The 15,597-nt window shown below is 39.9% G+C and overlaps 1 protein-coding gene across 1 annotated transcript in view; it reads right to left on the minus strand.

Annotated features, from left to right (window-relative positions):
- Nucleotides 1-7,028: 7,028 nt before the first annotated feature.
- The window catches only part of SDC1 (syndecan 1), a 31,515-nt gene continuing 22,946 nt past the window's right edge, over nt 7,029-15,597 (minus strand). Inside the window, exons 2-5 of the mRNA XM_058179476.1 lie at nt 13,185-13,272; nt 11,047-11,573; nt 10,667-10,802; nt 7,029-9,099 (exon numbers count right to left, since the gene is read on the minus strand). Coding sequence (XP_058035459.1) covers nt 8,933-9,099; nt 10,667-10,802; nt 11,047-11,573; nt 13,185-13,272 — 918 coding nt within the window. The 3' untranslated portion in view covers nt 7,029-8,932. The remainder of the gene's footprint in view (nt 9,100-10,666; nt 10,803-11,046; nt 11,574-13,184; nt 13,273-15,597) is intronic.

The following is a 15,597-nucleotide window of genomic DNA, read 5'->3' on the forward strand; positions in this document are numbered from 1 at the left end:
TAACCACTGGCCCACCACAGCTCTAACCAGCCATCGAATCCCAGTTTACTCAGTCCAGTGCCCCTGCAAGACTGCTCTCTAACATAGTCATCATTTTCTAAATAAGTGGACAGTTTTGAATGCAAATAATTGGGCTATAACCCCATTGACCTCACCCCATTCCTAAGAGGTCTGTAAGGGGCGTGCATAAGTACACCTATGTGCCTACCGTCCCAGTCCTACTGCCCCCATTTATTTGTATCCATTTCCTGTATTCATAATCATGTTTATACCAGCGGTGAAATCCAGCAGATTTTGACAGGTTCTGGGGAACCGGTAGCGGAAATTTTGAGCAGTTTGGAGAACCGGCAAATACCACCCCTGGCTGGGAATTCCCCTGCCACACCCACCAAGCCACGCCCACAGAACCAGTATTAAAAATGTGGATTTCACCACTGGTTTATACTTATATCTGTTACAAGTATAATAGCTTGACAAACACAGTTCTGGGCTGCATAAACAGAGGGATAGAATCAAGATCACGTGAAGTGTTAGTGCCACTTTATAATGCCTTGGTAAGGCCACACTTGGAATATTGCATTCAGTTTTGGTCACCACAATGTAAAAAAGATGTTGAGACTCTAGAAAGAGTGCAGAGAAGAGCAACAAAGATGATCAGGGGACTGGAGGCTAAAACATATGAAGAACGGTTGCAGGAACTCGGTATGTCTAGTTTAATGAAAAGAAAGACTAGGGGTGACATGTTAGTAGACTTCCGATATCTTAGGGGCTGCCACAAAGAAGAGGGAGTCAAACTATTCTCCAAAGCACCTGAGGGTAGAACAAGAAGCAATGGGTGGAAACTAATCAAGGAGAGAAGCAACTTAGAACTAAGGAGAAATTTCCTGACAGTTAGAACAATCAATAAGTGGAACAACTTGCCTGCAGAAGCTGTGAATGCTCCAACACTGGAAATTTTTAAGAAAATGTTGGATAACCATCTGACTGAGATGGTGTAGGGTTTCCTGCCTGGGCAAGGGGTTGGACTAGAAGGCCTCCAAGGTCCCTTCCAACTCTATTATTATGTTAATATGTTAATAATATATACATGCTTGACAAATAAATAAATAAAATAAACCCTTCCTTCCTTCCTTCCTTCCTTCCTTCCTTCCTTCCTTCCTTCCTTCCTTCCTTCCTTCCTCCCTCCCTCCCTCCCTCCCTCCCTCCATATACGACCCAGGGCGAGTCATCTTATAAGGGACAGAATGAAACAACCTCCTCCCCAAGAAAAACAAACCAAACAATCCGGAAACCAAAACACGCACCATAATAGCAGTAAAGTACCATCCACTGTTTCCTGTTTCTAAGAATGATGATGGTTCTTTGCATTATGGAATGCTATACCATTTGTCTTTGGTCACTGAAATAATCTTTAAAGAAAACTTTTTAAAGAAATCTGACAGGCAGGAAACCCAGTAGGTACCAAGAGAAAGGTCTATTGACCAGAGGTGGGTTTCAGCAGGTTCTGACCAGTTCTGGAGAACCTGTAATGGAAATTTTGAGTAGTTTGGAGAACCGATAGTAAAAATTCTGACTGACCCCACCCCCATCTATTCTCTGCCTCCTGAGTCCCAGCTAATCGGGAGGAAATGGGGATTTTGCAGTAACCTTCCCCTGGATTGGGGATGGAATGGAGATTTTACCGTATCCTTCCCTTGAAGTGGGGTGGAATGGAGATTTTACAGCATCCTTTCCCTGCCATGCCCATGAAGCCACACCCACCAAGCCATGCCATGCCCACCAAGCCATACCCACAGAACCGGTAGTAAAAAAAATTGAAACCCACCACCGGTATTGACCCTTCGGTGTTCAATGGCACCATGTTGGGGAACCCAGCACTACAATAACTAATGGCTAAGGGGGCTGGGCTTTGCAATGTTTCCAAATCTACCTAAACACCCAAAGGAAAAAAAAGCTGGATGTTTCATTAATTTGCAAGTCAAAGGGGAGGGAGGGGAGGGTATCTTGCTAATATGAATCCTGACAAGTGAAACAAAGCTCTTTTCACAGAAGGATCAGCTGAGGCATGCTTCTGCTTCCTTTTGAAAGGAGCATCAAAGAGCAGAATGCCTGGCAGATTAAAGGCAAGTGCTTGCCTGTAGATGACAAAGAGAGACTGAATGTTAATAGGTGGTTTGAGGAAAGAATGTTCATGCACATGTATGCATAGTCATGGATACACACACACACACACAGTTTCTCCTTGAAGTCAACAGTGGAAATCCACCTCCCTCTTCTCAGTTTTCACAAACATCTGTGCAAAAAAGCTGCATCTGCCTCAGAATAACAGTGTCAGGTGGTACCTTGGAGTCTTCTAGAAGACCTTGGAGGTCTTTTAGTCCAACCGCCTGCTCAGGCAAGAGACCTTATACCATTCCAGACAAATGTCTCTTCTTAAAAATCTCCAGTAATGGAGCACCCAGAACTTCTGGAGGCAAGCCATTCCACTGATGGATTGTTTTCACGGAAAGGAAATTTCTCCTTTAATTCTTCAGGATCTGTGTTGAAGCCCCAAAGTCTTGCCCACAAGCATCGTGGCCAAGATCAACATTTTACCAGGGTTCAAAAAGGAAAGCTGTGCCAGAGGTGCTGCTGATCCTCTGGCAGCTGCTACAAATGTGAAAACTGAGGTCACTGCAACCTGTTACGCAGAAAATGAAAATGTTGAGGACTCCAGGTTTTGCCAGGTAATATTGTTTGTCTAACTAAATAGCAGCCCCATCCCTTTTTTTAAAAAGCAAACAAGACCGTCTCACCCCACTGGGATTGGTCCATACCAGTTTTGCTGGCAGAAGAGGCATTCTGTGGGTCCCATCAGCCTGATTATTCCAGCTGATGGGATCCAGCCAGGAGGAGGGTTTTCTCTGCTGTTGCTCCTGCCTTTTGGAACATCTTGTCCACCGATGTGAGGTTGGCCCCAACCAACCTCACAAATCTTTTCAGAAGGACTTAAAGTTGTGGCTTTGCCGGTCAGCTCAGGGCCTCAGTGGGGGAACAGCACCATGGAGGTGGTTGATTGAGTAATAGCAGATCCCCCCCTCCCCACTCCACCTCTGCCCCCTCATGTGTCCTTGCTTTTAATGTCTGATTTTAACTTTTTATGTTTTAACTGTATATGTGTAACTTATTGAGTTTCTTTAGACGTTGTTTTAGCCATAAGCATATTTTTATCCTTTTTGGTTGTTATTTGATGGACATCACCAGAGTTATGGCTATGCAAATGGTATACATTTTGTAAGAAAATAAATATAAGTGATTCTGGATCCAACTCCTTTCAATAGAAATTCCAAATTGCTTTCATTTTAGTGCATGTTTCCTGTTTGTCTTCCCCTGTGCCTTGTTTGGGAGATTATATACCTTTCTCCAGTTACTGAAAATACCTCCTTCATTCTGCCCATCCCACTGCCAACTCTAATGGAATTTTATCAAAATTTGGTGGTGGTGGTGGTTTTTCAAATCCAAAAACAATGTTTTATAAAAGAATCCGTTGCTACATGGAGATTTATCATCTGTCATTTCCATAAATATACAAAGTAGGTAACTTCACAAAGAGCTTTTTTTTCAAGCAGTTTATCTCATTGGCTCAAGGCAGCATGTAAAATGTTTATTATCTCTTATTTTACTTGGTTAGAAGAGGGGAAAATTACATTGTGCCATGATTATAGTGCAAAGACAAGGACTAGACAGATTAAGGAGATTAAAGTTCAGATCTCAGCGTAGCAACCTAATTCACTGAGTCACTGGACCAGCCGCACTCCCTTACCTTAACCAATCAGTCGGTGGTGAGGAAGAAAGCGGAGAGGATAAATATAAACCCTGTCTGGTGTTTAATTTGTTGCAGAGCATGAAAAAAGCTAAGTAGCTTTCCTTTCACGTGGATACTTCTCACATGCTATCTCTCTAAACAAACAAACAAACAAAATAATTTCCAATAGCCTAGCCTTGCTCAGAAACCTGATGATAAAAAAAAACCAAAAAAAACCCCCTGATTTTAGATATATTATTGTTATTAAACACCCCCCACCAGATTGATTAACTTGCACTGGTACAGTGTGTACAGGTGTGCTTGCTTGCCCAATGTACACACATGCTTTCAACATTTATTCCTCATTTAAAACCTTTAGCTTAATGAGGAATGATAAATATATGCTGGAGCTTTACCTGGTGGACCTTGGCACATTTTTCTTGGTTTAGGAATCTGCAAATACCATAATTAAAAGCTTTGTGATGGAAGCTGCAAAAGTTCCAACTTTGGCTACTATACGGGTAAAAACAATTTGTCTTCTCTGGGAGGATCCAGGGCAAAACTCATCAGCAATGCAAGGATGAGATCAGTGGCAATCCATGCAGAACTTGGGCCAACGGCTTGTGAATAGCGTCAAGGAAACCTTTCCAAAACTGTAAAGATATTATTTTTACAATACAATTGCAATGCAATGCCTTTGTTGCTATGATCTGTGGCTGTAATGAAGTCAACCCAGGAGAATTATCATTTGTCATTAGACAACTTTTTTTTGGGGGGGGGGTAGATACATACTTAGGAACTACCAGTAGAAATCCTTTCTTCTCTGAGCTTTTGGTGTTTTTATTTTGTTGACATGTCAACTGTAGGGATCCCAAGGAGCCATTTTCTAGTGCAAATACACACCCTTATAGTCATTATTCTGTTTCATGTTTCATGCACATCTGAAAAAATTGTATTACCAAATCAAGTGAGGAACAAGCTGTGTGTTAATGTTTGGCTTTCGGGCTCTCTCCACATGTGAGAATAATATACACAGAAGATGAACATACTTTTGCTCCGCATAGCCCTGTCCAGCATTTCTCTTGGTTTATCCTGTAAACCCATATTTTACAGAATAATCTTATCATTAAGGACTGTTAAAGAAAAAATGCCTGACTCAGATGTCATGATGTCCACGTTTTGGACTATGACTGACACAGATCTGATAAGAAGAGGTGTCCAAAACAACTGGAGGGCTTCAGGCTTCCTATTTCCATTCTGGAAGATCAGTAAACAATCTCAGATATTTTATGCATTAGCAAGTTTTAGCCTTTGGCTGGGAATGGTTGCTATAGCAAACAGACTATGACAGCAAGGGTATATGTGTGCAAAAGATGGGGGGGGGGAACCCTAATTCAGAAAACTACTTCTTAAGCTGATGATGTTCAACATTGTAGTTTGGGTACCGTTTTCCCATACTCATTTTCACAGCTGTGGTTAACATGCAACAGACTAATACTTACTTGTGAAAAAAACCCACAACTGCTCCTTAAATTGTGCAACTTATTAAACCAGTAAGCGCTAAGAGAGAATAAAAAGAATAGATGGATTTTGCAACTTCTGACTATCTAAATCTTATGTCCCCTATTATTTTTTTCTGGCTTTAGCACATTTTACTATGAATTGTGACAGTCAGCTATGAATACAGGATGTCAATAATAATAATAATCACAGTAGCAGAGCAAGGGGACCAACGAACAGAAGCAAACACCATCAAATGTTAATGGCAGTAATCGAGCCACAGCTTTCTCCTGAACTTCATGTTCTTTGAAATCATAACATGTAGTATGGTATGTTGACCACACAAATATAGCCCTCTTGCTCCTTGTCTTAGAGCAATGACTGGGATGGGAGCAGTTTTTTTCGCAATCTTGACAGTAAGCTTCACAAAATCACTCCAAGGAGAAAAGCTCTGAGTATGAGCAAATGAAACAGAAAATTTCAACTGTAGAAATGCTACTTTTAACATCTTTCAAACAGAAATGCAGAAATGCTATCCAATCACTCTCCATGTGCATAGCCCCTGTACGGGTCCGAATGAATGAGTGAACGAATGTTGGGTAAGAATTGGAGGAAAAAAATGTTATGAAATTTCTGTGAAAAGGTTGAGTAAAACTTCTGGAATATTCTGTAGTTGTTTCCTAAGTTTTTTGCAAGCAAAAAGTCCAGTAATTTGAGGTGGTCAAATTGCACACAAAGATATACCCAAAACAAAATCCTCATGTGAAAGGACCCCAAGTCTCATTAAAAGAAGAAAAAGTTTTGCCCCATACAGTCGAGTTATATCACTTCCATTTCTCAATGGAAGTGATTCTATGTACATCAAATACGTAAAAGATAATTTCAGACTAGAAATGGACAATCAGACCACCTCTTACAGAAGAATGCTACCAGGCTAGTCCTACTGTACTGCAATATAGAATTTTGTTTATTACTCACTACCACATAAGCCCCATCTAGAAAGTTAGTAATTACATAGCTCCTAGAGCAAAGTTTTCCCAGGGTAGAAGACCAGCTGCTTTGCACAGGTCTTGATCCCTACTCAAGAGTTCATACCATCCCTTAGAAACATTCAAACTGACCAGTAAGTTGCCCTCATAATAGACCTTCACATCTTCCCTTACACTAGAAATAAACCTCTGCGAATTGTCTGCCTTTAACAGGCATTTTTTGCATCTTTAACATTTCAGCGCATGACTAAGGTAGGATAGGTGTGTGCTCATTTTGACCAATATTCTACCCTTTATGTCTATGGAGATTCTCCATCATCCAAGGTCATGGTTGTCTCAAAGGTGCTTTTCCAAAAGTGAACTAAGAACTTTCTTGGCTTATTTTTTTTTTCTTTTGAAAACGTTACACTTCTCATTCAAGAAGCTTCAGCAGCTTTTGGAAAGGCAACTTTGGGACAATATTCTATCTTGTTTTTTAATGCTCAGGTTGCATATTTTTCAAATAGTTCTAAATGCTTCTTGATCAATCCATCTGGAAACAGCCCAGGAGAAAGCCATTGCTTTTTTCACTAAATGGAAGCATGCACATTTTTAGATGCATTTCAGTCAACCAAGCTAAACAGGAACAAGCAAGCAAGGGTCCTTGTATTCTAAGTCCCCCTCCCTCTCCCAAATAACCTTGCAATTCAAAACATGGGGAAAAAAGTAGAAAATGAGTAGAAAAACGTTTTTCAGGTAAATGACGTGAGACAAACTTATTTTGACCGACTGCCTTTTTATTGCATGTGTATGGTTGTGGAATACAAAACAAACAAAAAAATCAGCAATTGATTGTACTTTTTAGTTTCAAGATTCTATTTTCAAGCTTGACCATTAAAAAAAAAACCACGAGTTTTATTCTTTGCCTGAAAAAGAAAAGTATTTCCTATGTCTGAGAAAGTCAATGATCATATTTTCCATACATAAAAAGGACACATTACTTAAAAACTTCACCATATAGTTTCTTGGTACTGTAAGAAGCTGACAGCCTGTTTTCACTCACTGAAGCTTGTAACCCATCAAGGGTCTTTCCAACAGGAAGAGATAAGAAAGGCACCAACTGTGCAGTGGGCAGCAAGTCACAATTATGCTCCTTCTGAAATATTTACTCCAGCTGAACATTGCATATTTCCTCACAGTGCACTAGTGTAGCCCCATCCTTTTATCTAAACTTTGCTAGAAGCAGAAAAATATATTGCAAACCAAAAAAATGATGAAACAAAGAGCCTAAATTGGATGCAAGTGTTTTCTTATAAACCCAAAACCTCTACAAAACATTGCGGTATAGATTATTCACATCCATATCCTCCTCCTGTGCATTACGGAAATAATATGTCTATGCTTCTTTATTCTAAACAGAAATTTTCCTGTTAGGAGAGATCATCGTCTTTTCCAAACATGGCGAACACACTTAAATACTGGTTCAGAAGTGCCAACATTCATTGATTTGGTCCCAGTGATACAAAACCGAGCCATCACCTCCCGACATTAAATTTGGGACACCACAACGGTGATGAAGGCACACAATCCATTCCTACCTCCCTCTTCTACACAAAATAATTTCTGAAGATCTTTGAACTTCAAAATCTCTTAATGTTCTCGGCTGGACCGAGATAAAAGTCATCACCCATGTACATAATTCCCCTAGGCCCTGCATGTCAAAAAGGTGCGCTCCCTGAATTCCTACTGCAAACACCAATCTAATAGGATTCTAATCCCTGGGATTTGGCAGAAACAGGAACCCTCATTAGCCTTGGCATGCTTTATCCTGTAAGTTGCAGGCCACACCTGGCATTCTAGATACTATGCGAGAGAAGTTTCAAGGCGGCAGTGTTGAGAAGCCATTATCAAAAACTCAGTGCAGAAGAGGTAGAGAAAAAGTACTGGTCCCAATGCTAGGACTGGCGTGGGGGTTTTGTGCAGCGAGCAGCAGAGATATTGCAGTAAGATCAAAAGAAGAGGAAAAGGGGTGAACGTCTTAAATATCTACTTCCCTAGGTGGTTGCTTCAGAATTTGAAGCATCGGTGATACACCATTTCTCCCACTGAGCTCTAGTGGAATCATACTTCTATTAGAGAACTCCACCTCTCTGGTCAGATCTGTAACTTTTCAGGTGGACTTCCCACACTATTGGCTTATTTATTCAGGGACTTAGCATTAATGGCCAAAATGGGGAAAATTAACTGCCGAAAGCCACACCGTTGTCTTTAAAAAGATTATTTTCTAAAATGTGGCTAGCCAATTTTGCTGGGGAGGGAGGGGGGTGTAATCTCTGACAACACACATATTGTACCATACGAATTCCTCGGTGCGTTCGTAAGACATCAAGACTATATATATATATACACACATATATATATACAGTTGATTCCTTATCTTCCCCTAGGAGTCTTTAGACAAGATAGGAAGTCCCACTTTACAGGTAATCTTTTGTGCAAGAAAGCAGGTAAGGTTTTTATTAATCCCGATTGACTTTGGAGAAATTATAGTTCCCAATGGCAAGGAGGCAGAGCCTTAGATTCAGTCTTATGGCTTTTAGTTTTCCCCCCTTTTAAATTGCAGCGAGAACTCATGATGTCCAGGAATAAGAAAACGGTCTTTAGTTTTCGCTCAGTGTGTTCATGCATAGAATTCTTCTTGCTTGTGTGGTTTTTGATAGCCTCCATTCGATTGTTTTGGCTCATCCAATGAATAACTTCCTTCATCTTTTTTCTTCATTCTATATAGCATGAATGCAACTAGGAATCCAGCAAAGAGTAAGCCTACGAGTCCACCAGCGATGACTCCTGTGGGAGAAAAAAAGGATAACGTTTACATTTTCAAGCTAGAACCAAAGTGGAAAGAGAGGTTGTTCTAACCTCTGAGGGAGATTATTGCCAAAGGATATCATCAAGGAAATTCTGTATACTGAATTCAAAAGATAAAGCAATCTAAACAGCCATCTTTTTTCTCCCATATCCTCAAAAGCAATCTCTGTTTATGGTAAAAGTATTTTCAATCAACTTTTGTGCACATCTTTACAATCTTTAAAATAATTATAGGATCTTTAACATATGAACATTTGCTTCAACAGCTACTAGTTTCTCTGCCTCAGCTGACTTCTGTGGTTCATGATTTGCCAGGCTCCAGGTATTAGCAAAGGTATAAACATATCGTTATAAGAAAGTTCACATCAGACCCACAATACTCTTTTGAAATATTAAGGATGATAACCACCTAAAAACATCGGAAAAAACTAATGCAAAATGTCATGATTTCAAAATGCTAGACACATTCTTAGAAGTCATTGCTAAAAGAAAATTTGAGATTATAGTGCACAATGGAACAAATTTAGCAATATGAAGAAAATCCATAGTTCTCTGAGGAAAGAATGAAGGATAAATGTACCAAAATAAAGAACTATGGATGGGCAGCAGAAAGAAATGATTATTGGGTCCCTCTTCATTGCAGGGAAGGGAAGGGAAGGGAAAAGGAAAGGGAAGGGAAGAGGGGGGGAGGGGGGAAAGGGAAAGGGAAGAAGGGGGAAAGGGAAAGGGAAGGAAAGGGGAAAGGAAAGGAAAAGGGGAAAGAAGAAAAAAGGAAAGGAAAAGAAAGGAATGGAAAGGAGAGGAGAGGAGAGGAGAGGAGAGGAGAGGAGAGGAGGGGAGAGGAAAAGACATCCACAACATCAGAGTTATATTTTAATTGGCTTTACAAATAATCTAGTTGCATAAAGGTGTGTGATTTCCTTTTGCACACACCTTTATCTGAGCCATTCAACTATTTGATTCTAGATTTTGGCTTTAAAATCCATGACCAAGACCAACTAGTTGTGAGCATCTTTAAGCTCTGTTGTAATGCCCTGCAGTAACTGTCACATTCTGTCAGAAATAACGTCCATTATAGACATTGATATAAAACAATTAATATTATACAGAAAACAGTGTTGGCTGTTCAACCATGAATGTAAACCAATGTATTGAACATACATAAATTTATATGGAGGGTTGGTGCATTTCAATATACAGAAATAACATATACCCCGTTCAGATACATACATATACATTTGTAGATACATAAATACCAGACCTATGCAATATTTGAGTTTCAGTTCCCAAATGGTGTTTCAGTACTTGTAGGAGCATGAATTTAGTAGATCTACAGATCTTTAAAACAATGGTGTCTTCTCTCAGGGTTATGTAGCAGGTTTGAGGAGAGTAGGGCCAACTACTTGACCTTGGAAGAACAACAACTTTAAAGTATTATAGATAGGTGGCATATTTGTATCTCCATGCACTGCTCCAAATATATTTTTGGAACTAAATCTGAAGTGCTGCACAGTCCTAATACACCCCAAAACAAACACAGGCCTACCTCCTAGCACTTCTTTCCTGTCCATTAACCCTTCGGATTTTGCGTCCTTGGCTTCTGTATCGGCCATCCTATTTTCTGTTTCAACGTCCTTTGCATTCATTTGATTTTCCTCATGTGTTGAAAATATAAAATCTCCCTGTTTGGAAGAAAGAGACATAAATGATGTTAAGTTTCAAGGCCCCTATATTTTAAATACACATCCATGTATCCCAAGGGATCCAGCACTGTGTCACACGTTCCAAAGCCTGCATCTAAAACAGTTAAATTTTAATATGTATCAGGAGTAACTGATAACTAAGAAGTGACGAAAGTACTAGGAAAAGTATTCCAAAGCACTTGTGTTCCAACATACTGCAGTCAATTATTTATCTTATTCTTACCTGATCACCAGAACCATATTCTTGGAAGCCATCATTTTCAGGTAGTGGAGAGTTATCCGTTACAGCAGTAGAAGACACTACAGTGGGTAGGGCACTATTCAAATTTCTCTCACTTTCTGGCACCATGCCAAGCGAGCGTGTTTCGTCAATATTAGATTCGTCTTGAATATCAATGAATTTGACTGTGCTAGCAGCCCGAGAAGTCGTAATTCTGGCTGTGGAAACGTGATGTGCTATTGGGAGGCTTGTTGTCAACGCAGCAGGTTTTGTTGTGTCTGGCTCCGTAATTGAGTCAAAGCCTTCGAGAGTTACTGGTGGCTCCTTGGATACGACAGCAGTATCTGGAAACTCGGGTATGCTTGCTGTAGAGACAGGTACCCTTGAATAATCTTCCGCAGGGCTGTCTGTTACTTGAACCTTTGTTTGAGCATCTCTAAAGCTGGTAGAAACTTCAGGCATCAGAGAAGTATTTGTGCTTTCTTGTAATGGAACATTGTAGGCAATCACTTCATCTTCTATCGGAGAACCTAACATCAAAATTAATTTTAATCAGGATTCGAAAGTAAAGTATAATGCTACAGTAAGAGAAACCTTGGCCAAATAGTCTGAAGAATTCCACCCCACATTTTTAATAATCCCACTTGATGTCATCCGAATGTTCCTTACCAATGCTGCAAAAACTCTTCTGTTCCCCTGTATTTGAAGACGTTACAAGCCTTTGCAACATTTATTTGCTAAAATGAGACCTGCCAGATTAAACAAAGCCTACCTAGCCCTCCAAAAGGCTTACAAAAAGAATATGAGGATGATAGTCCTTTGTCACTACTCCTTCCTAAGCCGTTCCAGTTTAAGGAATGTCACCTTTGATTTATGGACTCTACAAGGTAGGCCACACTAAGAAACAAATGCTATGTAGGTCAGCACTACTTTTACATAGTAGCAGAATCTTGCGAGTCTGAATGTGCTTTTCCCCTTCCCTCATTTTATCTTCGCGTGAACTAGGGAGGGGCTTGTCTGAGATGTTTTCTCAAATTAGTTTCTCAGCCCACGCTAAAGTCCCTCTTATCCGATCATTGCCTTGGAAGAGCTCTTTCCCTTCTTGTTTAATGCAAATCCCTTTGCTCTCTAAAACAGGGGTCCCCAACCTGTGGTCTGTGGCCTAGTAGTGTAATTGCCACTGGGCCGCGTGAGGGACCGGCTGGTGCGGTGCCTCTGTGCGTGCATATGGCCCCACTTGTGCTCACGTTGTTGTGGGTGCTCCCAGCACCTGAGCTCACGTCGCTGCAAATGTTGCGTGCACTCGCGTGCACATGTGCTTTTCCCTCTCACAAAATCATCCCCTCTTTTCCCTCTGTGCCACCAACCCGGAAAGGTTAGGGAATTCTGCTCTAAAGGGACAAAGGTGTATCACCTTTTCTAAGCCATGGGCAGTACTAAACCTCAATCTCATTTCATATAGCACTTAAATTATAGTGTTTATGTTTATATTTTCTTCAACCTTCTATTTAATAGCATTCCTTTATATCACATTTTTAAAATGCAGCTAGAGAGCGTCTATGGGGATTTCTAGGCGATGCAGACTTTATTAGGAGTTTATTTATAAATAAATTTATAAATATTAGGAGCAAACGTGACCTCAGGTTGTACAACTTGGATTTATTATAAGGTAGCATGCAACCATAGAGAAATTCAGCAACTGGAAACCTTATATTGTATGAATTTCTTTAACCCCCTTTCCAAATTTTCTGAAGCAATAATCATTATTGCTCTCCTGGCAATAAATGTTAATTCCCTATGTTAACACTTTTTTTTAATTATTATTTTTATTTGAATTTATATCCCGCCATTCTCCGAAGACTCAGGGCGGCTTACATTGTGTTAAGCAATAGTCTTCATCCATTTGTATATTATATACAAAGTCAACTTTTATTGCCCCCAACAATCTGGGTCCTCATTTTACCTACCTTATAAAGGATGGAAGGCTGAGTCAACCTTGGGCCTAGTGGGACTTGAACTTGCAGTAATTGCAAGCAGCTGTGTTAATAATAAACAGACTTAGTCTGCTGAGCCACCAGAGGCCCCTTAAGCACTTAAGCAAGAGTTTTATTTACAATAGAAGAACAGAGAACTAAGCATACCTGCACCCGATGATAAACCAGAAAATGAATCATCGTCATCTCCAGATGAATCCTGGTCCTCAGGGGGTAGACTGATGTCCATTGGTTGCTTTAGAATAGAAAATCATTGTATTATATATATTAGAATACATCTAGCTAACTGAACAGGCCACATGACTGAATACTAATTAAACACTCATTATGCTGGCTAGGATGCAAGATTTTATATTGCCCCTCTCACGGCCTTTGCATGGACACACAGCACACCTGTATTTTTTTCTGGAAAGAGAGCCTACTATTCCTTACTGTATTGGGGATGCATGTAATATAAATGCTTGGAGAAGAAAATAAGTCAAAGGCCATACTATGATAATTCAACATTGAAAAAATAAATCAACTCTACTCTTGGCTCAAGCCATTCAAACTCCGCTTCGCATGCTATAGGCTATAAAGTGAAGGTTCATCCATGGTCGCAGTGAAGAATAATCAAAATTATCCTGCTTGAAGAAATTCTATAGCACAGACATTTTTTGCATTTGCATTTTGCATTTGCATTTTCGATGATATACCTGCAGTTAGTCCTTGATTTACAACCAACAGCACTGAAAAAAAGTGACTTACGATTGGTTTTTACACTTACAACTGTTGCAGCATCCCCATGGTCATATGAACAAATTTTGGGTACTTGGCCACTGGCATGTATTATGACTGTCCAAGGGACATGTGATCACCATTTACAACCTTCCCAGCCAGCTTCCCATACACAAAGTCAATGGAGGAAGCCAGATTCGCTTAACAAACAAGATTCACTTAACAACTGCAATGATTTGTTTAACAACTGTAGCAAAAATGTCAAAAAATGGGGGCAAAACTCCCTTAACAACTGCCTGGTTTAGCAACAGAAATACATAAAAGTCAGGCATTCATAGGATTCAGAACCATCCACCTCTCTCTCTCTCTCTCTCTCTCTCTGTGTGTGTGTGTCTTTTACTGTTTGTGCAAATGTACACATGTGGGTATTCTGTAATGGTTTTCCTTTTGTTCTGTTAGCCTGAGATGTTTTTAGATATCAGAGAAGCCCCAGAACAATCAATTTTCATGGGTTTGTTTCTGGAGCAGGAATCTAAGCAATTAGCCCTTCTACATGTTGATGGATCTTACATTATGATGAAGATGGGTCTCTTTCAACAGGGGCCTGGGATAACCCAATAGGGGCCTGGGATAACCCACACCCTTTAAGGAAATAGATTAAATGTTGGCAAAAGTTTGCTACCATTAAATATCACGCAAACTTTTGCCAACATTTAATCTATTTCCTTAAATAATTGTGTGGTGAACTTCTTTAACAGCATTAACCCAACTATGGATGAAACATCAAGCCACAGAGCCTTACAAATCATAGTCCAGTTCTTCCACACTAGAACAGTGTCATTACAATAAAGCTCTCATAAAACGACAACCTATCTCTTAAAATCTCTACTGAGGTCGACCACCTTCTAATATAGATCATAAGAAGAAAGTGTTAGGAAGAATGAAAACACCTTTTAGAAACAATAACCATTGCAGGCTGGTGAATTCTGGGAGTTGAAGTCCACAAGTTGCTAAGAGGACCCCTGATCTAATCTGATGAGCCACTTGAAGTCCTTTAGTATTACATTCCTACAAATAAACATTACCTTTGCTCCCCTCACACTGATAATATTAAGATTAATCCCCATCGTATCTTCCCCTCATGTATTTTATAACGAAAGTTATTTTATACCCCCAGATCTCTCTGATCTAATCTATGACTATGAACTGGTCTGCATGAATAACTTGAGATAACAGCCACAATATAGCCACACTGGCCAAAGTCATCCTTTGGGAAGATGGGCGGCATAAACATTTAATTAATAAAAATAAACACAACTTTGGCTAGTGACTGTGAAGCAATAGCTCTATATTCCCTTTGGGCCTCACCATACAATGCTCTTCAGAGAAAGACATGTGCAGAGCCATCTTATCTATATTGCTTGATTATATATTTCCATTCTGCTTTAAGTTATGTCAGTAGGTCACTGAAATTGTTTTTCCACTTGTAAAGGAACAGCAGGATTAATAATTTCTTTCTCTCCATAGAGAAATCAAGTTAGCCATTAATAATTTACCTACTTGCTATTAAGAAAGAAAAGTTGGAGATGGAATGAAAAGCAAGTATTCCTAGTAGCATGTTTGTGCTTTCTGCACTAAGCTATCTATGCAGAAAATTCCTCAGAAAGAGTGCAGAGAAGAGCATTGAAGATGACAAGAGGCTAAACCATATGATCAGTGATGGGGTCATAATTTTTTAACAACCGGTTCTGTGCCCTAATGATTGGCTGGGTGAGCGTGGCTGAGTGGGTTCATGTGACTGAGTGGGCATGGCCAACTCTAGGTCACTTATGTGGGTGGTACC

The sequence above is a fragment of the Ahaetulla prasina genome, chromosome 1 (genome assembly GCF_028640845.1).
Source record: "Ahaetulla prasina isolate Xishuangbanna chromosome 1, ASM2864084v1, whole genome shotgun sequence".
Taxonomy (NCBI): Eukaryota; Metazoa; Chordata; class Lepidosauria; order Squamata; family Colubridae; genus Ahaetulla; species Ahaetulla prasina.